The sequence below is a fragment of the Pomacea canaliculata genome, linkage group LG10 (assembly GCF_003073045.1).
Source record: "Pomacea canaliculata isolate SZHN2017 linkage group LG10, ASM307304v1, whole genome shotgun sequence".
NCBI classification, from domain to species: domain Eukaryota; kingdom Metazoa; phylum Mollusca; class Gastropoda; order Architaenioglossa; family Ampullariidae; genus Pomacea; species Pomacea canaliculata.
This window is the reverse complement of record NC_037599.1, coordinates 8,438,544-8,463,538: the sequence shown is the minus strand read 5'-3', so window position 1 is coordinate 8,463,538 and position 24,995 is coordinate 8,438,544. Positions and strand designations below refer to the sequence as shown.

The following is a 24,995-nucleotide window of genomic DNA, read 5'->3' as shown; positions in this document are numbered from 1 at the left end:
TAACTTTTCTGCTGGTTTCATCATGTTGGGTTATGCCAGCGACTGTATAGTTATCATGCATAATTCTGTTTTGCATTGACAGTTTCCTTCAGGGCTGTGAGTTTGTGTGAAAAATTGTAAATAAAGCATCTTTTTCATTTGAACAGAGGTTTTCACCCCAAACGGCGATTAATACAAAAGATAGAGAAACTTGTGAAATGCATCTGCTTGTAAATGTGTTGATCTCTATGTGCAACTAAGCTTTACTTAAAAAAAAAAAAAGCACATTACGGTTCTGATTAAAGTTTCACAGTATTATAGTTTAGGTTAAAAGAGTAATCAGACAAATCTCCAGTTTGACAGTAGCTTCTCTTATTCTTCTTCATCTGCGTACGATGATTGTGCAGTTATATCTTCTTGCCGAGGGATAACACAAAGCTGGCAATGTGGCGGAGGTAACTTACTGTCCCTGGAATTGGGTGCGAAGATCCAACCTTCTCGGCCACATTTCCTGGCTCTTTGCTTTGTGGATAGTGCACGCACTTCGGGGTGTTTTGTGTGGCTGCACTAGCACATGGGTAAGCTGTTATGGACATAACTATCTTCTTAAGATGTCAATTCAGACCACAGTGTCACATGAAAAGCTGTAGATAAGGGTGACAGTAACTAAAATGTGACGAGAAACCTAGCACTCAACGCATAACACCACAGCAACACGTGTTCTTTCGTTCAACAAAAAGCAGAAACTTGCCAATGGGGTTTCCGTATTGCTTAGCCCAAGAATGGGTACTTTTCTTTATATCAGCACAAGATAAAAAAAAAATTGTATTAAACACTGAGAGATAATGCAAAATATCTATTTACCACAATGTTTCAGCAATAAGGATGCAGACCCAGAAAGAAACTACACAATTATTTCCTGTTAACAACCAACATATATGGTTCGAAACTCCATACGAGGGAATCATCCCTCCGAAGACATTACATGCTAACAAAACAAGTTACTGAAATTCGTCCCTCGAACATAATTATTAATATCATCCAAGTAGAGGTCAAACGACTCATTCGATCTTGCCCCATATGCAAATGAGCCAGCCTTGTTCCGCATACATTTCAACTCACAGAATTCATTCTATCTGTATATAACAGAACTGTATAGCTAAAATGCATCCTTTAGCTACAGAATGGAATTGAATATGTAAAATGAATTGGATAACAACTTCTGAGTATAATATAAATGAAATACTTTGGTTTTTACCGAGTTTGTCTCTCTCTAGCTATAGAATGCATTCTCTAAGTATAGAATGCAATGTATAACTATAGAATGCAATCTATAATTATAGAATTGAATTGTATAAACATAAAATGCATCATTTTGGCGCCCCATAGGGAATGCGAGTACAAAACAAGGAGGTTCATAAACTACCAGCGCGCGGTGAGGTCAGTGAGTTTTCTAACCACTGGCACGTGCCGCACCTATCTCAATCAAAATTCAAAGATCGACATTCTCACCACCCCAGTCCACGCACACACTACAAGGGGGCGCTATTCCAGTTGTCCGTTCCAAACTTAAACATGATGTAACCCTCTAACCACTTTAAAATTTGCTGCAACAACTGTATTCTTCGTGCGACTGTAATGGCGTAAACGCACTAAAAACCACAATACTATTATAATTATGTGAAAAGATTCTGCAAGGTTCTCATCTGAAACCAACAGGACTGAAGAAATCTCTCGGTTTACAACGTGAGGAGAGTATGCTCTTCAGAGTGACAGTAACAAGGTAGACAATCGGTTGTATATGTCACAGCCTCTATTAGGCAGCATGATGCAGATAAATTAGGGAGAGTTTAGAGGAAAACTCCTCTCCCCAGCAATACCTAAGCTAGATGAGAAAGAGGCCCAAGGCACAAGTGGAGAAGAAAAAATAATTACCTCATACTTCAGGAAAAATGGAACTTCATACCGTGCGCGTTCTTAAGAAGGGAAAGATATGTGGTAATCTATACAGACCCTGCCAAGTGTCCCGAAAGAAATGCTGACCGCGGTTCACAGTTCACGGGAGAAGGGAGCGATTGGTGTTTTACGCCGAGCCAGCAACTAAGGCTATGTCACGGCAAGGTAGTCAGCCCTGTAAACAGATGTCAGATGCAGAGAAAGAACAGCGTGCCCGAGACGAGAGCTGAACCCAGTACAGCCAACCTTCACTGTAGTGGTGACATGCGGTAACCGGTGCGCCACCAGACCGCCCCACAGTTCGCGGGAGACGGTTAGGCAAGTTAACTTTGTCGATCAAGGGACCAAGACCAGGTTAGGAAACGGTTTAGTTGAGAAAGTCAATAGCATTGTTAAAAATATGTTAAGGCACTTGTGATAGAGAGAACTGTAGGAATGGGATAGGTTTGTCCCGACAGTCCTTTCCGTCGTGTGAGGGGTACGTTGGTTGTCATTCAAATTCTCCCTTTCCCAGTTCTTATATGGCAGGCCTTTGCAAAGTTGTACACTAAAAAGAAACAAAATGATAAGTGAACAACATTCTAGCATGCCTTGGATCTGCGAAACAATCGAAGACACCTGCACGTTGGCCAGGAAAAAGAAAAAGAAAACAAAAACGGAAAAATAAACCTATTTTTATAAGAGGGAAAAGCTGAGAAAGTTTAAGTGTTGGTGCTTTTATCCAACATGGAGAACAAGTTACAGATGAGTTGGAAAGAAGTCAGATAAGTCTTAACAAAGAAGATAAAATAATGGGACTGTAATCTCAATAATGAAAATATAGAAAAGGTTAACAAAAATATACTGACACGATAATTATATTATCAAAACGCATGGCAAAATCCAAACACAAGCTGAAATGGCAGTGACAGTGAAAGACAGGATGTACTCTCCAGGTTCAAGCGCGAGAAAAGCAAGTCACAAGATGGGATCAACGCTGTGATATCTAGCAAAAACCGTGGTTTTGCAAATTTAGAACCGAGAATGAAAAAGGATAATGTGGAAACGGAATTGGCAACTCTGAACCGTTGCTGGTGAGATGTTAAGGCCGTTACCTGAAGAAGGTGCTGAAGCCGTCAAATCTTCGAAGTGTCCCAAAGTCTGTGTTAGAAACCACATTTAGACTCCAGACAAGAAAAAATGTATTTTCCTTTTATAAAAAAAATCATCCGCTTATCATAGATTAACCTGGTGACATGGTTAAAGATCCAACGACTGTCAGGTTGGTGTTTATTCTGTGCAAGGATGTACCGTGAACCAGTCTGTGGCACGGTGTGAATAAAGGAACAGCGACTCGAGCCTTTATACATTGAGTGTACATGCTGAGTTGTAAGTCCTAACGCCTGAGAAGCAGCATGTTGGATGCTTCACTCGGAATTTCGTAAAGAGAACCACTAAGCGAAGAATGCGACAGGAATCACTGTTCGTGTGCTAGCGACATGTCGCCATGAAGCCTGAAAGGACAATGCTATTATATTGCAGGGTAGGCCTATTCGTGTTTATCTTTAGGCCCTCGTTCAGACTGCCATCCATATTCGACGTTCAGATTCGATATTCATTTAAATCCCGAGTTAAATATAAAAAAAACTCTGCTCTATATTCAGATGTATGATAGCGCTACAAGTTGGAAAGATCAACAAGGACATACATCTTCTAGTGAGAAGTGTCAGTAACTATGACAGTGTACTTCGGCTTCTATTTCTCGCCGCAAAATGCTGTCATCGTGTTAAGTCCATCCCCATTTGCTCGTTAGCTAGACCATTATCTAAAAAAAATGTGTAAAGACTTGCTCGGCCCCTTTAGTTGAAAAAAGACTGAAAACATTATGTGTGTTTGTCGCGTTCCATACATGACTACACACGCTCTGCATGCAAACATTATTATCTAATTTGCATGAAACGTTGAACACATTTATGGATATTTTGTTTAAATGAATGAATAAATGTGAAATGGTAAACCACTAAACAACAAATGATGGAAATAATGCACTAACTTGTCCTGCCTTAAAAGCATTATAGCCAACTTTTAAACAAAACTTCTCTAATAGTAATAGAAAATATGGGCAGTCAGATGTCAGATCTAAAACATGGAAAAATAAAACAGTGAAACATGCACTGTTTTCTATAGAAAGCAATAACACTACTGTGGTTTATTGGAAAAAATCTGTACATGAAATGTTATTACTTATTGTTTGTGTAACCTCACTACTGTACTGCATGTTTACTGTGCAATTTATAACTGTTTGGAAGCATGCACTTGTGGCTCTTCGTATAACAATTTACGTTGTAGCATATTAACACAGAAGATCCCTTACAAAATTAAAAAAAAAAAACCAAGATCACTGCTTACAGAATTGCTAAAGCAAGACAACTTTGCATAAAAACATATTTTCAGGTAGTCTAAATATTTCCTTAAACCAGTTGTAGCTTTAACAAAAAAATGGAGTAATGAAAGTAGAAACAACAAAGGAAAGATTCAATTATGCAATCAAACAACTAGAAAATCGCCCTCTATGCCCTTTCCAGTCTGCAGATATCTGATACTATCTACCAAGGACTAAAGGCCAGGCATAATATAAGCCACACTATCCAATGTGCGAGCGTGCGTTGACTCGGAGCATCCATCCAGGCCAGGGATTTGCTGAGTGAGAGCTATTAATGGTCCACAAGCACAAAGCAAAGAGTCTAAGAGCACAGACAGGCTCCCTTGCACTGCTATCAATCCCTGCACACAAGGATCAAGCAAACTGTAATTGTTTAGGAAATGCTTATTTAGAAAATATAATGTATAAACATATTTTCTGACACTTCTTAACCCCCACTCCAAAAAAATAAACCCCCCCACCCTATTTCCGTGCTACTGGATTTAGTTAAAATACAGAGGTAGTATGTTATAATTGATTCTTTGAATTGGATTATATAAAAACATCAAAATCTCCTTTGGCACTAAACCAAAAATGACGTCTCTGGATGAAAGCTCTCTGGGTCTGTTTTGTCACAATGTCACCAGTGTTTACTATTTGAATATTTCTGTTCTTGGACATGAAACATTAATATCTGCCATATGTAAAATTATCAGACAATAGCAAAAGGCAGATTTGCTTACAAGAACTTTTGTTTTCCTATGGAACACCTAGTGATAACTAGATACATAACGCTTTGTGTTCATCACTTACCTTGTGTTCTTGAAGCCGCATACCTATGATGCTAAGAGATTCTCCAAGCAGTTTCAGGTGGGCTGCAATGTCAATTGGTTCTATGCCAAAACCCTGTAAAAGCATGATGCTATTATTTCAGGTGTGGAAATGTTTTGAGACATGTTGGCAGCAAAACAACATGTACACATACACAATTCTGAGACACTCAAAGGTAAAAGGAAGAGTTTAACCTTCACTGGGCTTAATGGAGCATCCTCCATAGACAGGGCAGCAGGTGTAGACCCAGATTTAACTGTCTTGCCACCAGAAGAAATTTTTGCAGTTGCTGGTTGATGCCCAGAGGTAGGGGTAACTGCTGTCACTGTTGCAGAAGTGTCTTTTTTTATTCCTTTACCTGTGCTGATTAAAGTGGAACCTTTGCCTGCCAGCTTCTTTGACTTGCGTCGCCACATCTGATGAAAAAGAAAATTACCTAAATGGTTAATCTATAATTATAATAAAAATACAAAACTATACTTTAATGTGTTACACAGCCATAGGAGACATCAGTGAATGACACTCCTACCTGATCCATAATGTTTACACTGACTGAATCATAATGTGAAAAGCATGCAAATACTGCCTGCCACTTGAACCATTAACAGCAATTTTTTCTTGAGTGTGCATTAACATCTAACTTCAGCAACTCAATGCACACAAAGTAGACAGTCTGCTAACATGTAGAATATGCTATGACCTCCATTCCATAATGCATGCAGAAATTTCACTTTAACTCCTAGGAAATTTTTTTAATTAGTGCAGATGGTGCAAGGAGTGTAGGTCTCTTGCTAATGATCCTGTCAATCAAAAAAGGAAAAGACTGACACAGTCTAATGGTAAAATATCAGGGAATACAGATCTATTGTTTGCAAATTAGGTAGGTACACAAATGTAAGGAATTTCTGTTAGCCTGTAATCCCAAGCAATGAGAATATTATCCAAGACCATTGAAGTTTAAAATAAAGAGAATGTATAAACCCTAGTCTAGCAGGCAAGTGAGTGTAAAAAGAGATCCTACCATTTTCTCTTTTTTGGATAAACACTGCCACATGACACCGAGAGTTCTGCTGATCTGGGCAAAGTCTGCAATACAAAAATGTTATAAGCACCACCTTTAAAATTTGCAGATTAACTAGAGTTCAGTGAATAGTGTGCTGATGTAACTGTTTTCATAAACCTAGATAATATTCTAAAGCAGAGTTATTATACAAAAATTAAACTAAAAACAAACAGGTGAGAACTTAGGAGTAAGGATGGTCAAAAGAGCCCCATTTCATCAACCAGAGTTTTGCTATGTTTAGAAGCACATATTTGTAACTGTCTTGCTAAGGCAAAGACAATTTTAATAGAGTTGCAATCTAGATTAAACAATTCCAGTGCAATATTTCCACTGAATTGCAATATCTTTCTTTACACATGCAGAGTAATGAGCCAGAAGTGAGGTTATTTCTCTTAATTTGCACATTTACTTTAGCACCACTGCCATTCATTAAGCACTGTAAAAGGGAAAAAGAAACATCAGGACAAAATGTATTGCAGTCACACAGAACTACTCTCCATATAGTGATATATATATAAAAAAGTTAAAGATTGTCAAAGAATTTTTTATTTGGAAATTTTTATGACATTCAACATATACATAAAATGAACATAATACCAGCAAAAATGTGTTTTACAGCAAAAATAACTGCCAAAACTATAAACCTAGACTACAACACACATTAGATACAGCCATTAATTCAGACAATCAGTCAGAAAGTACTAAAAAGTGTAAATATACATTAATTATATCATTTCATTTGAAAATAATTTGTACAGTTGTATAATAAAAATAAACATACTAGGTATGGTTTATGGTGGTTTATTCAGCAGTAATAAACTTAACATGAAAAATGTGGTCCTGAAAAACTGAGTGTGTACCTCAGGCGTGAAAACAAAACAAACCCCAACCCAAAACAAGACCCTGAGAAGCTAACAAGCTTTGTGTACCTGCGTGTGACAGACATATTCTGACACACAGAAATATATGGAGGAGACGAACGTGTCATTTAAATTAACAGATAAACTTCCTCAGGAGTGGAATGCTTTAGTTATAACTTGTCAGCACAAAAATATTTATGCTCAGGTCTCTTATAAACACTGACAATGTTTACTGGTTAAAAAAAAAAGTCAGTGACTTAAAAACACGTATCTTTCACTACATGCTTTTTCACACATAAAATACTTGATTGGATCTATTATTGATTGCTGATACAGATGCAAAAAGGTTTTCATTCATTTATTCATCCCATTATCAGCTGACAAAATAGTGGTTGTGCTGGTCCACCAGAACTGGAAAACTGTATAGATGCTATTGATAAAGCTTGCCACAGGCCTGTCTAGAGTGACAAGCTAGTCCTGCATAGAATACCAGTCTACTTCTCCATGTTTGCAACCCACTTCTTCCTCTGTCCACCTCACCACTGACCTCCCTCCCTGGTACCCTAAAGGACAGCAGGTAAGATCTTGCAGTTTGCCGGTGGTGCCTGCTATCAAATTGATGTTGTTGGCAAAGGTCTCCCTTCAATGAAAGAGGTATGAAGGTCATAAAGATTTCTCACATGATGTTTTTCAAAAAGAAAAAACAAACAAAAACGAAAAGATGTTGTACAGTACAGGAGAAAGGGGACATCTGTAGCAGATGCCAACAATCATGTAGCTCTTGTACAGCATTCCGATGATTTGAACAACGGCTTCTTTAAAGATGAATTTTCTCATCACATGCCTCAGCTAAACTCTGTAAATGCTTTTTAAAAGTTGATCAGTTGTGGTAGAGATCCCACAGATTTTTTTAAAAATCAGAATGCAACAGTTGTAAATCTGTTTAGCTGTACTCCTGCCTTGTCTGAAGCCAGCCTGTTTTTCTGCAGCAGTGGTGGTGGTATGATTCTGGATGCTTGGGTAGCTGATTAAGCTTCTGGTCATGTAGTGTTGGCATTGTTTGCCGTTTCCCTTCCTTGGAAAGAGTATGATTAGTGATTGTGACCATTGTCTTCTCAGAATCTTTGGCAAAAAACACCAAGAGCCTTTGTTGTTTCATTCCCAACCTGCTTGAACAGCTCAAATGGGATGTTATCAATGCAAGGTGACTTCCCCCCTTTCAGATTTCATATCCCTCTTCCTTGATTTCTTCCTGAAGGATGGCAGGTCTGTAGGTTTGCAGCTTGCTTTTTAGGATGTTAGTGTCTTGTCATCCAGTGGGAAATTGAAGAGACCATTGCTATCTTTAATAACTGAAGTCTTGTACTGACCTGTCTTGGTTAGGGCTAACTGATAGGACCACTATATTCAGGGCAGCAAACTTACCTTTAACTGGACCTTGACAATCTCTGCAATGTTTAGGTCTTGCATTTTCTCAAATACATTTTGGGGGGCTGGATGAGCAGTGTTTAGTCTTCAACTTCAGGCTCATTACAAGGTTATGAGTGCTGCCTATGATGGTGGCTGAGCATGTGTTCATTTTGGCCAGCTGGATTTGAGAGTAGAATAAAGTTGTCGACGAAACAATTTGGACAGTATCAAGTTACCATCATGTATTCCTTATGGGGAGGAAAGGTACTGGCTAACGTGAACTGATTGCAAAAAAGTTGCAAGATGGTGTGCATTAAGAAATGTGGACCTAAAAAAACAATTCAATATAATTTTAGTAATACAGATAATTCTGTGTGAATTATACATAAGTACTAGAGCCATAGAGAGGTATGCTAGCATGCACAATGCTTTCAACTCTTCTACTAAGAAAAAGAAACTGCAAGTACATGGTTTCTTCAAACTATGATTAATTATAAAAGAAGTGGTGAGAGCTGCAAATGTGTGTTTCATTAGAAGGAAAAAAACAACCCCGATAAAAGCCACTCTGTCAAGAAAACATTGCAAGTAGATTTGGAGCAAGTAAAAATGACTGATAACACTATTACAGACTAAATGAAATTGCAACAAAAATTCATGCTAGCCAGACAACAAAGCTGGCAGGAAGGACACTCAATTCCTTGCCCAATGATTCAATCAATTTGTATCAAAAGAAAAATTATGATCTCGAAAAATCTTAAAAAAGGGACAGAATCAAGCACTGTTTTCTTTGTCAGAGCAATTCCAATATAACACCCTCATGCACGAGTTTTAAGACCATGTGAAGTGCTTTATTCTAAAGTAAAAAGTTATCTTTGTAGAGTAATTTCTTGTATTTGTGTAAATAATTTTCTGCCTGTTCGATTAGTCTGCTAGTTCAGCCAGCACCTGTCCTTCTGTTAAATACAAACTTGCGATGAAAAAATTCTTTTCTTTGTAATCCTCTTTGCTTTTCCTTGGCCTATCCTAGACCTCTTTTCATGTGATTGCTCTAGATTTTTACCCAGTACATGTACTTGGTAAAGTCTGCTTAACATTTCTTGTACTTTTTTGTGTAAGGTAGGTCTGTAACAATGACCTCAGATTTCATACAAATGGAGAACTAGATTCACAATTTCTAGTCATCAATTAAAAAAAGAAGCAGCATTACACCAATCAGGAGTTATTCACAAAAAATATATATCCAAACACAGCACCTAAAAATTAACACTATGCACAACGCTATAGGTGACACACTGTGGATTGGAGCCTGGGAACACAGGAAAGTTGCTGAGGTTTGTCCGTTGATTGGAAAAATCAAGTGGTGGATTGATCATTCCCCTTTGGTTTTGGTAGTCATGGTGATGATGAGGATGACCAGTAGAAACAGATGGATGGTGAGGGAACATAGGATTGTTGCTATAGCCAGCTGCACTGTGAGTGAAGGGTGGGGATGGGTTGTGTTTGGCAGCAATGGGAAATGTAGGTGCATGAGGATGACTATTCTGGCTGACCAAGGGAAAAGTCACTGGGGCTGAAGGCGGAGGTGGTGGTGGATGTGGTACTGCTGGCTGTGGCATGCTTTTGTGCTGAGAGATATTAAGGAAATGGGGTTGTGGTGGATTTCTGTCTTTCTTTTGTTCCAAACCAGTTTTGTCCACCTTTGATATTTGTACAGAAGTCTTTTTAGACATTTTAGGCCTAGGTTTCGCTTTTGGCTTTTTCTTCTTTGATTTCTTTTCTTCTAGTTCAGGTTTGGGTTTGAGGTTTTTGTGAATTCTTGTTTTTACCCCATTGGTCTTGTACTGTGCCACCAAAGCTTTGAGCTTCTTGTAACTGAAACCATGAAGATATACAAACATGAGATTGCATATACGATATCCATGATGATAAAAGTCTGTACGGTGCTTTTTTCTTTCTGTGGGCTTTCGCTTCTTTCTGGTAGTCATTCTGGACAAGTGAATACCACATTCAAGCTTTGCAAGCACTGCTATGTCCAACTCTTTCTTGGATATTGTCATGTAATGCATTCTTGTATCCATTAGTTCACCCACAGAAAACCGAGTGTGACATGGCTGACCATTATTTAAATGACACTTGCACTCAGGAGGGATGATCATTCGACTTGCACGTTTAACATCTCTTTCTTTGTCTTTCACTCGACTATGATCATCACTGTTATTGTTGCTTGTGGTGACAGCAGCAACCTGCTCCAAGAAGAGCTCCACGGCCTCTGCTGTATCATCTGCTCAAAGAAAAGAAAATCACCACACTAAATAAAAAATAAAAAAAAAACCCAATGCAATAACCACAATAAAAACAATAAAAAATAAAACATTTGTAGCAGCCATAATCAAGCTTAATTATAATACACGTTATATATTTTTACATTTAATTACATTATTTAATAGCAACAACTATAAAAATCACCATAGCAAATATTCTCTCTTTATATTACACCCACACACACACAATGTATGCTAACCAGTTTTGTAGTTACTGAAAGTACTCAAAATGATTAGTTGTTTAGGACTCTTGCCCGCAACAAAACCCCCACTAAGGAATGGTGGAAGCAGAAACAAGGATTGAGAGGCAATGAATTATGCTCTAGCAAATTAATGGCCACAGTGTGCAAGCACAAGGCAAGGCATATAAGCTTTATTTACTTCTATTGTGAAGACTGTTGCAGCAAAATTATTTTAATATTAAAAATGCAATAATCCTGAATAAATGATCTTTTAAGTAAACTAAAGAAACATATTACTTTATGGATGCAAGTTTCTGTTCTGGAGGAATTTTTGTAATCAAAACCGTAAAATCTTCAGCTGCTTGAAAAATACTACTGATAAAATATCAAATAATGCCAATACACTAGTACTCTTGGTCTTTTATATTGCATTGCAGACACTATTCAGATGATGCGAGTTCAGAATAAATTATAAACTTGCAAGACTAGTTTTTACAAGTGCAGTCTGCTGGTGCATGTAACTGTACGTTTACTAGTTTGGTATTAAAATTAATGGTGTTTGACAATATGAAACGAAGGTTTTCTTTTAACATATTCAATGCAAGTCAAAGCGTCAGTTTTTAAATACAACTGATTAGTTTTTAAATTGTTAAAATTTAGTCGCCTAAAATAAAAACCCTGTATTTAATTTGCTTTAATGAAACGTCAGTGTTTTCTACGTACATTATTTTCCTTTTCAGATGTAGAATTATTATTGGCTTTATTCTTGTACTCTCGGCTATTGTTTGTTCGATCAATCGATCAGTCTTAAGAATCATTTATTATTTGACACCCCAGCGTCAAGCGAAACTAAAAGCTTAAGATATTTACCACCATTTTCCTGTGATTCGATTAATAATGGAATCCTTGAATCATTTTCAAGATTATCTGATTCTGAACTACTGGGTTCATACCAACCTTCCTCGCAATTATCCTCCGATTCCTCATCTTTACGCTTATCCGCCATTTTGACTGCTTTATCCACAACAACGAGCGGCAACTACGCGAGTTTTATGTTCCCAAGACTCGAAGGAGTTACCTCCCATTTGCTCCCCTCCCCCAAACTTCATACCTAGACATTTATTAATGGTCCTAAGTCAAAAAAAATTTTTTCACGTGGATTTAAGGAATATGTTCCATTTTAAATAAAGTATTAATTTATCATGACAGAATAACAAACAGACATGCAAACCAACAGGCGTTTCTTGATGAAATATTTGTAACGTGAAATAAACTGGGCCAAAGAAATTATTAAAATTTATTTAAAAAATTGTCTGCAATCAAACCAAAGTATTTGATTTTTATGTGTATGAGCTACCTGAAATCATTGCACTTAATTATCTTATAAAACCAATTCAAAAATTACTCACCAATATGTACTTCTGCTTGAAACATTCTTCATGCCAGGGTCCTCATAAAAAAATCTGGCATGTGCTTTCGTAGTTTGAATGAAATCTTCAGATTAATTTATAAACTACTCTGCACTGCCTCAGTAAAAGTTGTATACACAATCATATTAAAATATTGACAGCAAACATTAAAAAATTCCATTTATTACTGGAAAACGTACTCTTCCAAACTATCTACTTTTGATAACACCCTTGATTCCAGCTGCAAGCTTCACACTGCGAACCCACACTAACAAGAAAAGACCCAAGAGTACTCCAAGCACGAATAAATTCGCAAATAACTCATCCCATGCACCTTAGACACGTCTTTCAAAATTGCACACGACATCAATTAGTACATAGCCACACTGAAAAACTTTGCATAGCTTCAACACCTCCCACCCGCCCTATCACAGCATCCCAAACAGCAGTCGTTGAGTAGGACACTATCCACAGACTCTAGCAGACGCCTTCACCTCGAGGGTCAACGCAAGATTGAGAAGACAAAGACAGCCAGAAGAGCACCAGCTAATGTGAAGCACAGTGCGAGAGGGGAAATCCTCCTCTCCGGCAACTCGAGAATGAACAAAGACAGATTTGCGTGAAAGGAACACTTGCATACTTGCTGTGTCCAGTCAGCAACTGAAACGATTCTTTTCTACTCCTTGCTGGGTCACAACTACTTTCTGCTCTGTCAGACAAAACCAGAATGTGTAGAAAGCATGTTGATTGGCTATTAACTCAATATGGGCGAATCATGCAACTGAGCTGTAGCAATGAAGATGTGTGCATCTGCGGGAATGAACTGTATATTAATTAATCTGGAAAAAGTCTTGCAGGATTAACCTTTTAGGTTTGCTTAAAACACTCTGAGAAAATACTTTCATTCATCTCTCCTGCTTAAGCGTGTGTGGAGTGCATATACATAAAGGTGCATGCAAAAATAAGTGACTTCTAGAAAAACTATTTTACTGATCATCTTTGCAGTTTATCAGTAAATAGTAAAGGGATTTTTTTTAATGTTATCACTTTACAATGAAAGACAACAAAAGAAGGTGCAGAAGACTGAGAAGATATAAGGATTAGGATATAATGAACTACAAGGGTGGAAAGAAAAAAAGAGTGGGTAATCTTACATCTGACAGTAGGCTAGCATTTTCTGTAAGCTCCTGATGTTTTTTATACTTCTTTTTGTTACTAGAGATTCCACTGCCTTGAACTTTAGCAGCCAGGGCAGCAATATCTCCCTCAGGTGGTGCTGAAGATCCTTCATCTATGAAGAAAAGTGTTGACCTTAACCAATATAATGAACATGAATTTAAGAAATTATACTCTAACATGCATTTTAGAAGTTCATGTACACAAGAATGAGAGAATGAAAGTGAGAAGGAGGGAAAACACACACACACAGAAATAGAGAACAGAGAACGAATAGCTCATTGATTGAATGACAAAAAGAAAGTAGAGTGACAGAAATGCTAGTTTCTAGCAGCTTTCAAAAACAACAACAACAAAATGAACTTACTAAATATCTCTGAAATGTTAGGCAGTACTAGAAGTCCCTAAAGATCATACTTGCATTACCTGAATCAAAATCTCCAGGTATAGCTTTAGTCTTTTTCTTGCCTGGACCACCAATACGTTTTTTTTGTGCTTTTTAGGAGCAGAGACACCCTCCGCAATGACGAGTGCTGCCTCCTCTTCCATATCCAAGGCACTGTCCACAATACTGCTCATGTCAAGTGATGCATCTGACATGCTTGTGTCTACACCATCAGACATGCTGACTCTCATCTCATCCTTGTGCTCACTGCTGCTTTTCTTGCTTTGCCTCCAGTGACGAGAGCTGCAAGATTAGGCATTTGCTGTGCTGCTGTTTGATGCTTTTTGGGCTGTTTCTGTAGTTTCTCACCTGCTATAGATGACTTCTTCTTCTTTAGTCCTGATTTTGTCTTAGGAGCATTGTTAGTTTCTGCTGAGTCTATCTCTCCATCTGTTTCATCATGGCTCCCAAAGATGTTTGGAATGGGCACAGAGGTTGGAAAGATAGATTCAAAAGTTTTAGAGTCTTTTGGAGACATCATAAGTTTCATCTTCAAGCTCCCAGATGTGTTCTTTGGAGGACCAGGTTCTGATTTTATGTTGATTTGTGGTGATCTTACCATTTCTTGTGTCAGAGTGGTGTCCAACAAAAGGTGTGTCTGACTTGTCTCCATTGGTTCAACTTTTAGAAATGATGTTCCTTCAGTGTGAGCTGGTAATCCTATCTCTTGCTTTATTAGAGGTTCTGTTTTAAGTTTAGGTACACTTTTCTTGCTTGGTATCGCATGTGCTGGAGTGCCAACATCAGCTGCATTTACTGTTGTGGGAGGTGAGGTCTTAGTAAGAACACTGGTTGTCACTGATGGCGGGGTTGGCATTGCAGGTGAACTGAGGAGCAGTTTGATGACACTACCTTGGCCATCTCTTATCTTTGTAGCTACAGCCTGTTTAGAGCCAGATTTCAGTGGACTAAGAGACACAGAATCTGATGCAACAGGACTCTGTAGGATGATATTTGGAGCAAATGTCTCATTAGGGACAGCTGTGATAGCTGCAGAGCCTGGCATTCCTGGTTCTTCCATAACAAATTTTATTTTACTCTTTTTTGCACTTGACCCTGACATGACTGGAACTGCTGTGATTTTCCCTTTTGTGTCTGACTTTTTTGTAAACTGTTTTTTTTCTGCTTCTTCAAATTCCTCCATTTCAAGAACTTTAGCAGACTTTTTCCGGATTCTGCCAGTTTTAGATCTTGGTCCATCATCATCTGTGTTGTCATCCTTTCTGGACATTTTGCAAACTGTCCCTTTAAAGAAAGTAAGAATCATTTATGAGAAATACATCGCATATCATCTGCCGACTACTAAGATTCATCTTCAAGATTTCAGGCTTTTTTTCTTCTTCTAATGCGACCATACATCCAAATGCACTCATATATACCAAAACACACACATATATATATACACAATCCACACACAGTATGATTTTATATTACAAAATTAGCACAGAATGTTATATATTTTTTTTTTACAAAATCGATACCATTGTTAATACTTACTTCATTAAAAATTATATAATTTTTTTAATTATAGACAGCATACGGGGTTGGTGTTCACTACTTTTATAATACAGTTTACAAAATCGTAATATAAAGGAGTAATGAAAGCATCTCTATTGTGCAACATCCCTTTTAGTCAAGATAATGGATTTCTATAATTTATTTTATGACTTCATACATTTTGACAATGACTAACACCGTAAAGAAAAGTACCTTAGAAAATAAGCTTTGCAAAGCAAATATAATTTTAATATATATTATATTAACGATAATAATTACGTTGATAAGAGACCACGTCGATTTGCTTATTACTTCAAGTTGCCTACGTTATTTAGTACATGAAGTGCACAATATTTTATTAATATTATAGTGAACAAAAATAAAGTGCAATCCTTTACTCATAATCTGACCTTCTGAGTCTTCATCTGATCCTCTTTTAAGTGATGCCATGATTATTTGAAGAGAACACAAATGTGCGGTCGATGAATGTAAACTTCCGGTGGGAACTCTCTAGTGTCCTCCCGGCTTAAAAAAGAAGCGCATCGTCGAAGATGGCGACGTCGTATAAACTGCGGTGTAATATTGTAGGACACAAGAAAGATGTACGTTCTCTGTCGGCTACAATAATTCCCGAAGGAGGCATCGTGTCTGGTTCTAGAGACACAACTGCTCGAGTCTGGCTTCCGAATGAGTAAGCGTTGAACCATTAAGTGTTGAGCGAAAATTGTCCTAATCTTTGATCAGTGACTGTAGAAACGAAACCGTAACTAGAACAAGAAAGTTTCCCCTTGTAGCGCTAAGTACCAAGAAGGCGATATATGGAGTGGAATAGAAATACTTGATTAACTTTTTTTCAGGCACAATGCAGGCTTTATTGAGGGCCAGGTTCTTCAAGGACATAGCAACTTTGTAGCAGCCGTCTGTGTTTTACCACCAGATGAATCTCACCCAAGTGGTCTAATTGTCACAGGGAGTAATGACAATACCATCCTTATGTTTGTGCCAGGTCAGCTTGAGGCTGTCTGTAAACTGACAGGGCATACAGATACAGGTTTGACTTTCAAGAGTTTATATATTACATGTATTTAAACGAAACTGAGTCAATTTAAATCAAATATATTTTAAAATACATGTAATTTAAAAAACTTTAAATAACTAGTGCACAAAGAAATTGCTTTGCAATTTAGATGGTGTATGGGTTAAGTAAAAAGCTTTAAATTAAAACAATATTAAATATACCCCAAAATGGTCACTCATTTTGCCCCAAGATCATATCACCCTGCCATCTCTGTCAAATCTTTCCAGCCATGAACATATTATCCCAAGTAAGACCACATCATTGCAACACCGAAAGCTGAATTGTCCCAGGCCCAAAAGACAAATCAATTGCTATTGACTCAAAAAGCTCTTATTGTCTTAAATTCAGATTCTTATCAACAGTACCATACATTGTTTGAACAGTTGACTGGTGTTTCTTAAACTGTGTACACATATTTATCATTAGTATAGTTGTATAATCAGATGTAATCACCATTTTAGCAGAAGTGTGTCTGGCAAATCAGGTTTTGATCTTCAAGAGTTCCCACTTTGCTCATCATTGTATAAAAAATAATCAGCTGTATTTATACAGTATCTTATGTTTTAATAATAAAATAAGCGACTGCTTTTTTTAGAAGTGTCCATGGACAGTACAAATTTTTATTAAAAGTAAATCTGCAAGTGAGCTTGGTTATTTTAAGTAGTTTATATTGTATAATAAATAAAGTTGTGTTTCTGCTCTTAAATTGTTTACATGGTCATCTTGTCCATAACAAGGGAAAGTTCGGTGATTGACATTATCATCCTTGTCTGCCTTATCATTTATATCTTTCTACTATCATCTGAGTAATATGATTCCTTGACTTTTATTAAAATTCTTTTAGCATAATATATTGTGAGAAGTTGAAATTTTACTTGAATCATGTATATTCATTTGCAATTTCAGTTTGTGCACTTGCCTCAGGGAAATTTGGATTCTTGCTGAGTGGCTCATGGGACAAAACAGCTAAAGTCTGGCTAAATCAAAAATGCGTAATGACTTTAGAAGGTAAGCAAGACAAAAAAAAAAAAAAAAATGTTAACAGGGGCAGTGCACCACTTCTGCTACTTTCTTTTTCGAGTTCTATACTTGTTTACTGATTTGGGGTGTTTTTTTTTTTTTTTGGTCACATTATAATTGTTTTTAATTTTTTATATTCATTTTAGGCCATGAAATGGCAGTGTGGGCTGTAGCAGTTATGTCTGAGAAGGGGGTCATGCTTACTGGCTCTGCCGACAAGACCATAAAGCTGTGGAAAGCTGGGAGATGTGAAGTAACATTCAGAGGTGAGTTATCATTTCAAGTCATATTGTGGTAGCTGTTTTTACAGGTTTGTATCTTTATGGACTGAACCTGTGGTGTGGAAAGGAGCATTTGCAGCGTGGATTACAGTTTTTCAAATGACTTGTGTATGCTGGGAGTAGCTTTTGGCTACATATCATTCATCTCATAGGGCATTCTATGCAGGGCTTCTGCTTACGCAAAAAATTGCGTACAGTATGCATTAAAAGTTCGGAGGACCCCTTCAATTTTCGTCAATGGGGTCCCCTTCAAATTTGGACAAAGAACAGGGACCGCTTAAAAATCTGAAGAAGGGGTACCTGGGACCCTAAAGAATTTAGCCTTAGCAGAAGCCCTGCTATGTTTGTTGCATGTGCCTGTGGATGATTTCTGTGTGTCCTTTTTTGTTTTTTTGTTAAGCGCCATGAGCCTGCTCATAGGACTGGGATATGGCACTATATAAGTTCACTGTTTTGTTCTTAGAAATTTTGGGATTTGTGATGCATAGATGTGTGTGGCAACGTGATTTTCGTGCCTCTAAGCGTACCCATTGTGAGAAAGTGATTAAGATTCAAGCAACGGGAATGTAACATGATTCAGGACTGATGTCTTCAAAAACAAACTTTTTCTTGTTTTTATTTAAATCTCAATCACTTTCTCACGAGTAAGCCTTTGCCGTTGCAGTACAAGTTTTCCCTACATGTTGCGAATCTCAAACTCCATGAGATATATATATCTACTGCTAAGAACCACTTTTAAAAATGTTAAAAAGATATTTAACTTAAAATGTCTTATACAAACAATTATTCTTGAGAATATTGTGGAAGAATGTTATGAAAAATATTAAAGTAAATTTGAGAAAAAAAATCTGATATATTTATAATATTTTCAGGTCACACAGATTGTGTACGGGGGCTTGCAGCACTAGAAAATGGAGCATTTTTGTCCTGTGCAAATGATTGCTCAGTACGAAAGTGGACAATGTCTGGTGACTGTATTGGTGTCTACAGTGGCCACAATAACTATGTCTACAGCATTGCTATATTGCCCAATGGCCAAGACTTCGTTACAAGTGGAGAAGACTGCACAGTGCGGGTTTGGTGTGATGGAAAATGCATACAGACTATTTCACATCCAACACAGTCAGTCTGGTGTGTCTGTACTCTACCAAATGGTGACATTGTCACAGGAGCTAGGTTTGACATCATTTTACCTCCCCTCTTTTTATTCATTGGTTTATAGTGAGATGATATTGCAAATAGTTAATGTACATGGACACTTGCTAGTATATGGCATTTAAATGTAATATTTTGATTTCTCAGTCATCTGCATACACTAATGGGAGCAAGTCATATTATTGTGACATCTCATCCTTTTGTGTATGTGTGTGTGAGAGTGAGAGAAGCGCATATGTAATTCACACCAACTGACAGGTTCAGATTATGTCAAAATTTTAAAGAATTTAAAATGATTAAAGCAAATGAAAAAAAGGTTATTCCTTTGGTCTTGTTTCAGTGATGGTGTGATCAGAGTGTTTACAGCAGCTCCAGAAAGGATGGCATCTCCAGACCAGCAGAAGGCCTTTGAGGAACTAGTAGCCAGTTCCACAATTGCTAGTCAAGTGGGCGACATCAATAAAGAAGACCTTCCTGGTCCTGAAGCACTTTTCAATCCAGGTACATAGTGCTTTATGCTTCATATTATTTACCTACAGAGTTAAAAGGAAAATGGCTTGTTCTATGTTGGCTCTCTTTCTTAGCCAGGTATCAGTATGTGGTCCATCTTGCTGCTGCTTGCAGAGGTGATGGAATAGATATGTCAGTTTATAGTTAATTGGCTGAAGTCAGCTTAGCTGTCATGAAAAGAGAAGCTTTTTATGTGAGAACTGAGTAAATATTTATTTGGTAAACAGTGATTGTTGAAAATTCAGAACATTTTAATTGTAAGCAGCAAGGATTTTGCTTTGTTTTGTTTAAACAGTCTTCATTTTTAAAAATGTTGAGGTCGCAGAGATGGACAGACAAAATTAATACGTGATGGAGACCGTGTTGAGGCTTACAGCTGGGATGCTGCAAAAAATGAATGGAGTAAAGTTGGTGAAGTTGTTGGCTCCTCAGGAGGTTCACAAGCAACTTCTGGCAAAGTCTTATATGAGGGCAAGGTAGGTTTAGTAACAGACTGAAAGTAGCAAGAAACAACATGCTCTTGGATCACAAAAAACAAGTGTTAAGGGTGGGGTGGGTGGAGTTGGTGTTTTACACCAAGCCCACAACTAAAGCTAGATCATGGCAAATCAGCCAATAAGGGTGGAGGATAGGAGTGAATCTGTCAAAGATAATTTTAGCTTGGCCTCAGAAGTAGCACACCTTTTAATTTTTGCTGCTTGGAGATTTTATCATCTCTGGAATTGCTGTAAACACTATCGTCACACCATCACTGAAGCAGAACACATCTCAGAATGTTATCCCCTTTAGGAATCTTTTTGTAACAGACCATCAGTAGATGTGAAAGCAATTTTACCCTATTGATTACTACTCAATCTTCTGCATCATTGAACCCACAGGCAGCCATAAACACCAACAATTCTCTGTAGCTTGCATTGCCCTGTTTCAGGAATATGATTATGTCTTTGATGTGGACATAGAAGATGGTAAGCCTCCTCTCAAGCTGCCATACAATAAGGCGGAGGATCCCTGGCAAGCTGCGCAGAAATTTCTACACAAAAACAACTTGAGTCAGCTGTTTTTAGACCAAGTGGCTAACTTCATCACTACCAATGCAAAGGGCATTGAGCCAGCTGTGCAATCAAATGAATACTTTGATCCATTTACTGGTGCGTTTGATTAAATTCTGTTATTGTCAGATTTAAAAAATTGGATTAGGATGCTGGGTTATAGAAATTCACACTCAAATTTTTGTCAAAATTTAACAGGAGAGAACCGCTATGTACCTGGACGTTTGACTGCAGGGGGTGACATAAGAGGCTCTGACCCTTTCACTGGAAACACACGATACCAGCCAGCTGCTTCTGTTGTCAACAGTGTTGTTCCAACTGTTGGTGCAGATCCATTTACTGGTAAAACTATTAATTATACATTATTTATACTTTTTGGATGGACTTTCCTGTAGGTATTTCTAAACCACTTAACGGTTTTCTCTTTAGAAATTTGAGGACACTACAGAATAGGTGCTTTTTTTTAATTTCAAAGCAGAGAACTGATGGCAGAACACTAAGTTTTATGAGACTAGTTGAGAATTGTGTCTCAAAGGCATAAATCATGCAAAGGTTTAGGAGTTTTGAGATGCAAATACTTTAAAAGAGTTCTGCCTTTTTTATGGAAGTGCCTGTTCTTTATACTTTGGGTCTGATATAAATTGTCCTTTGCTTGAGGAGGCTTGACTTGACTGTGATCAGGTGCAGGAAGCTACAGGCCTAGTGGAAGTACACCTACCGCCAGTAGTACTCCGTATTACCCAGTCAATGCCTTTCTTACTTCAGACAATGCAGATGTTAAAAAAATTATTGGTGAGTCTTTGTTTTAGTTCTGATGCATGCAAAGCAAGAATATGTTGTATAACTGAATTGTTGTTGCATGACCTACAGATACTAATAATCAAAGTAACTAAGCCAATATCTAAAGTCTCAGGCAGGCTGTCAAAGCAAAAATGCTCACATGGAAAAATCATGAAATAATTTACTTGATGTCATTTGTGTAGGTGCAGTACCATGTACAAAGATTTGTTGTCTTTTCATGCATATTTTAAATCTGCTGAAAAGTTTAGTAAAACTGTTAATAAAGAGCAAAAACATTTTGGATGTATGAAACTGAGTCTAATTAAATTGATGTCCTTGGAACAATGCGATGCATTTAATTATATTACAGAGGTAAAGTAAATCAGAATCATGCATCTTTCGATAACTCAGAACTTTGATTTTGTAAAGCTAAACTGAAAGAGTTCAATGGAAACGTTGAGCTTCATTTGCGTGTTCCTGAAGAAGCCCTGGACCGGCTAGAGCACATCGTTACTGGAAAGGCTACAAATGCAGATCTGACCATCCTACAGCAGTTACTGCAGTGGCCACCAGGTAGCATTTCACTTTTTAACTAGACATCAGCAGTTCCTGTAATGCTGGATGACATACTTGAATCCCACTAGCAAAGACAAAGATGTATGGACAGAGGTCTTTCTCCTACCTAGTCACATCGACCTGGAATGGATTACATGTCAGCCTTTGTCACTCTGATTTTCTTGCTTCCTTTTAAGTCTAAACTTAAGATGCATCTTTTCTGAACTACAACTTCACTGCAACCCTGTCCTGACCAGGAGCGTGTATAATGTGTGTCTGTAATTTACTTTTTAAGTAGTGTATGTTGTAGAAGTGAGCGTGTCTGTTATATGCAAATATGGGTGCATGGTTGTTAATGATTTAGTCTGTGTATGATTTATATAAAGCACTATGAACTAATCTTTGAAAAGGCGCTCAATAAATCCTCATTATTATTATTGTTTTTTGAGCTTAAAACAACTTCCTTGCGTTTGCTTCTTAAATGTAGAATTGCATATCTATATAAAGTCTTAATGGCTGAGAGTAGTTTTTAGAGATTAGGACCACAGATAGTAGATAATGAGTCATTAATAACTATACTTTTTTGATTTTGTTGTAGATAAAGTTTTTCCAGGTCTTGATTTATTACGAATGGGAGTAAAGCAGCCTTCTGTCTGTCACCACTTCTGCCAGCAACCTAACTTCCTGGATGACCTTTGTAGATATTTGATTGAGGAAAGTTCTGCTGCAAATCAAATGTCTCTGAGAACCCTGACCAACCTCTTCAGTCAGCCAGATGGTGTGAAACTTCTTTTAGCAGACCCATCACGCTTATTGAAGAGTATTGAGCAGTGTAAAAATATCAGCACCAAGAATGCTCAGCTAGCACTGAGCACTACTTTGTTGAACTTCTCTATTGCTGCAGCTGCTGCCAAAGACTTTGACCTGAAGTCAGAATGTCTTGCTACCACAGCCAAAATCCTTCGAAGGGAGCTTGATGCAGAGGCTGCCTTCCGCCTGCTGGCTGCACTGGGAACATTGATACATGAAGATGAGAGCTGTCAAGCTGTGATGCATTCGTTAGAGCTTGCACCTGTTCTAAGAATGCTAATAAATAAATCCGATTCCAATAAGGTGTTAGAGTGTGCTGATCAACTGCTCAAATATCTTACGTAGAAGAATTTTTTTATAGATGCAAATACCATGCTGTGCAAGAAGTGCTGTGCTTTAATGAATACTTGTAGTTTGAATGTTGCCAAACTGTTCTTTTGTATTGTTTTTAATTCTTCACTTTGAAAAGTAGAAAATATGCCCGAGTACATCGCTACTATCAAAGAACAATAAATATCTCACGGGCTAAATTAAAATACTGAAAATAACCATATCCAGAGCATGTCTGTGGTTATTTAAATCAACATTGTCTGAGCTGATATTGTATAAATTTAAGCCACATTTTCCTACTTGTTGACTTGAGGATAAACTCTTTGTTAGCAGTAAAATTCTTATCGGGCATCTACTGCTTTAAGTTGCCCAGAGAGCTTATGCACATGGTGGTAATTTAGGTACAAAAATGGTCTGCATGATTTATTTTGTGCTAATTGGGACTTGCTAAAAGCTATTCTTTTCATTTATGCCAGTCATGGTAAGAAATATTATAGAAAGCAAATAAATATGTTTATAAAACATCATAAAGTGTTATCTTCTGCATTTTAAAATAGAATTTATACCCATTTATATGGTTAAGACTTTGTTAATATTAAAACTATTTGGACTATCATTCCATTTAGCCTTCATTCCTTTTGAAGATTTTAACATATGCCTCATAATAAAGCCATCCACTACTTTTACAGATATCTGTACCGTTCAAGTCAATTGTCTAGTTTGAACTGTGTTTGTCACAAGCAGCATTTACAAATCATGTTGTTAAACCATTATCTGTGACTAGTAAATTACTACACTACTAGGTATTTTTCCTTGAACTTGTGGGCTAGAACAAGGAGCGGACTTTCTACCAACTTAAGGCGAGTTTCTGTTTATGTTGAAAGATTTAATATCTGTTAATTGAAGGGATGATGATAATTATGAAAGGTGATTGCACTCAAGGGTTTGGTGGCAAGTGGCACAAATTTGTTTCTGCTCAGCAATTAACTGCTGTTGCATTGTGAGTAGATGTAAACAAAAATAGCTTGGTTTTTTTTTTTTCAGTTATTATTAACTTTCTATGGGTTATTCAAATGAGTTCTGCATGCTAACATTTGTCATTTAAACTTTTAAAATTGATAATCTAAAATGACTTAGTCCATGCAAACAAGAAGAAAAACACCATGCATACTAAATATTATGAAGAAGTGTACATAGTATCCTGTTTGAAGTTCTTTCCATTATTTGTTTTCAATGCAAAGTGGAGCAAATGCTTCAGATCTAAAACCTAACTTGTTAACAAACTTGGCATGTACGACTTGCCTCAGAAGATTGCTTAAAACTATAAAAGAACCTTTCACACTATTTGCTGCTTTTTTTTTTTTAAACTGATATATGCTCTATGAACATGTTTTGTAGCTAACATATAGGGAAGGGGGTAGAATGTGTGACTGCACAAAAATGGAATCATGTGTAAGTGAAATGCTGAAATTCAGAGGTATCATACTTTTTACAAATTTACAAGTGGACCAATTGGCTGAATTCCCTGTTCACCTACAAAGAAGAGTAAAATGCATTTTAGTTTGGCAATAATCACGTCTAACTCAAAGACTAGGGGAGGATGCATACTCCTTGTCATCTGCCATGTCCATGACAATGATCACACCATTTCAGAGCTATGTTTAACAGACATGAGCAAATACTGTAGCAAAGCACAGGTGCCCAAACATGCTGGACAGAAGGACTTCATTTCAAAATGTTTATTATTATTAAATGGCAACTGTCAGAGTGCTACCATGATTGAATGTACACCATTTTGCTTAAAAAAACTAACAGCTAAACAATTTATGGTTATTGATTTAAAAATTATTTAACTGAATATGCAAAAAATAGATAAACTTATTTACGTTATAAACCT

At 37.2% G+C, this 24,995-nt stretch overlaps 2 protein-coding genes across 2 annotated transcripts; one reads left to right on the top strand and one right to left on the bottom strand.

Moving 5' to 3' along the window:
• Positions 1–733: 733 nt before the first annotated feature.
• On the bottom strand, positions 734–16,078 carry LOC112573679. Its single transcript, XM_025254248.1, has 10 exons — positions 15,941–16,078; positions 14,223–15,278; positions 13,629–13,703; positions 9,794–10,781; positions 7,610–7,730; positions 6,585–6,666; positions 6,189–6,253; positions 5,362–5,583; positions 5,150–5,242; positions 734–4,698 (listed from the first exon to the last, which is right to left on the bottom strand). Exons 1-10 carry the CDS (start codon positions 15,978–15,980, stop codon positions 4,531–4,533), a joined length of 2,910 nt encoding a protein of 969 aa, XP_025110033.1. The 5' UTR covers positions 15,981–16,078; the 3' UTR covers positions 734–4,530.
• LOC112574328 (phospholipase A-2-activating protein-like) lies at positions 16,044–23,625 on the top strand. The gene is made up of 12 exons (XM_025255339.1): positions 16,044–16,221; positions 16,388–16,581; positions 17,515–17,616; positions 17,775–17,894; positions 18,782–19,085; positions 19,405–19,565; positions 19,893–20,050; positions 20,503–20,722; positions 20,822–20,965; positions 21,305–21,415; positions 21,833–21,976; positions 22,557–23,625. Exons 1-12 carry the CDS (start codon positions 16,082–16,084, stop codon positions 23,111–23,113), a joined length of 2,355 nt encoding a protein of 784 aa, XP_025111124.1. The 5' UTR covers positions 16,044–16,081; the 3' UTR covers positions 23,114–23,625.
• The last annotated feature ends 1,370 nt before the right edge of the window (positions 23,626–24,995 follow it).

What these genes read in the sequence shown, in the direction of transcription:
- LOC112573679 (XM_025254248.1), bottom strand. Translation starts at nt 15,980, where the DNA reads ATGGCATCACTTAAAAGAGGATCAGATGAAGACTCAGAAG. An exon ending in AGTGAGCACAAGGATGAGAT is followed by an intron (nt 13,704 to 14,222) that starts GAGAGTCAGCAT and finishes TTTTCTTCATAG; the next exon opens with ATGAAGGATCTTCAGCACCA. An exon ending in TGGCTCATTACTCTGCATGT is followed by an intron (nt 6,254 to 6,584) that starts GTAAAGAAAGAT and finishes TTTGTATTGCAG; the next exon opens with ACTTTGCCCAGATCAGCAGA.
- LOC112574328 (XM_025255339.1), top strand. Translation starts at nt 16,082, where the DNA reads ATGGCGACGTCGTATAAACTGCGGTGTAATATTGTAGGACACAAGAAA. An exon ending in CGAGTCTGGCTTCCGAATGA is followed by an intron (nt 16,222 to 16,387) that starts GTAAGCGTTGAA and finishes ACTTTTTTTCAG; the next exon opens with GCACAATGCAGGCTTTATTG. An exon ending in TGAAGCACTTTTCAATCCAG is followed by an intron (nt 19,566 to 19,892) that starts GTACATAGTGCT and finishes AAAAATGTTGAG; the next exon opens with GTCGCAGAGATGGACAGACA.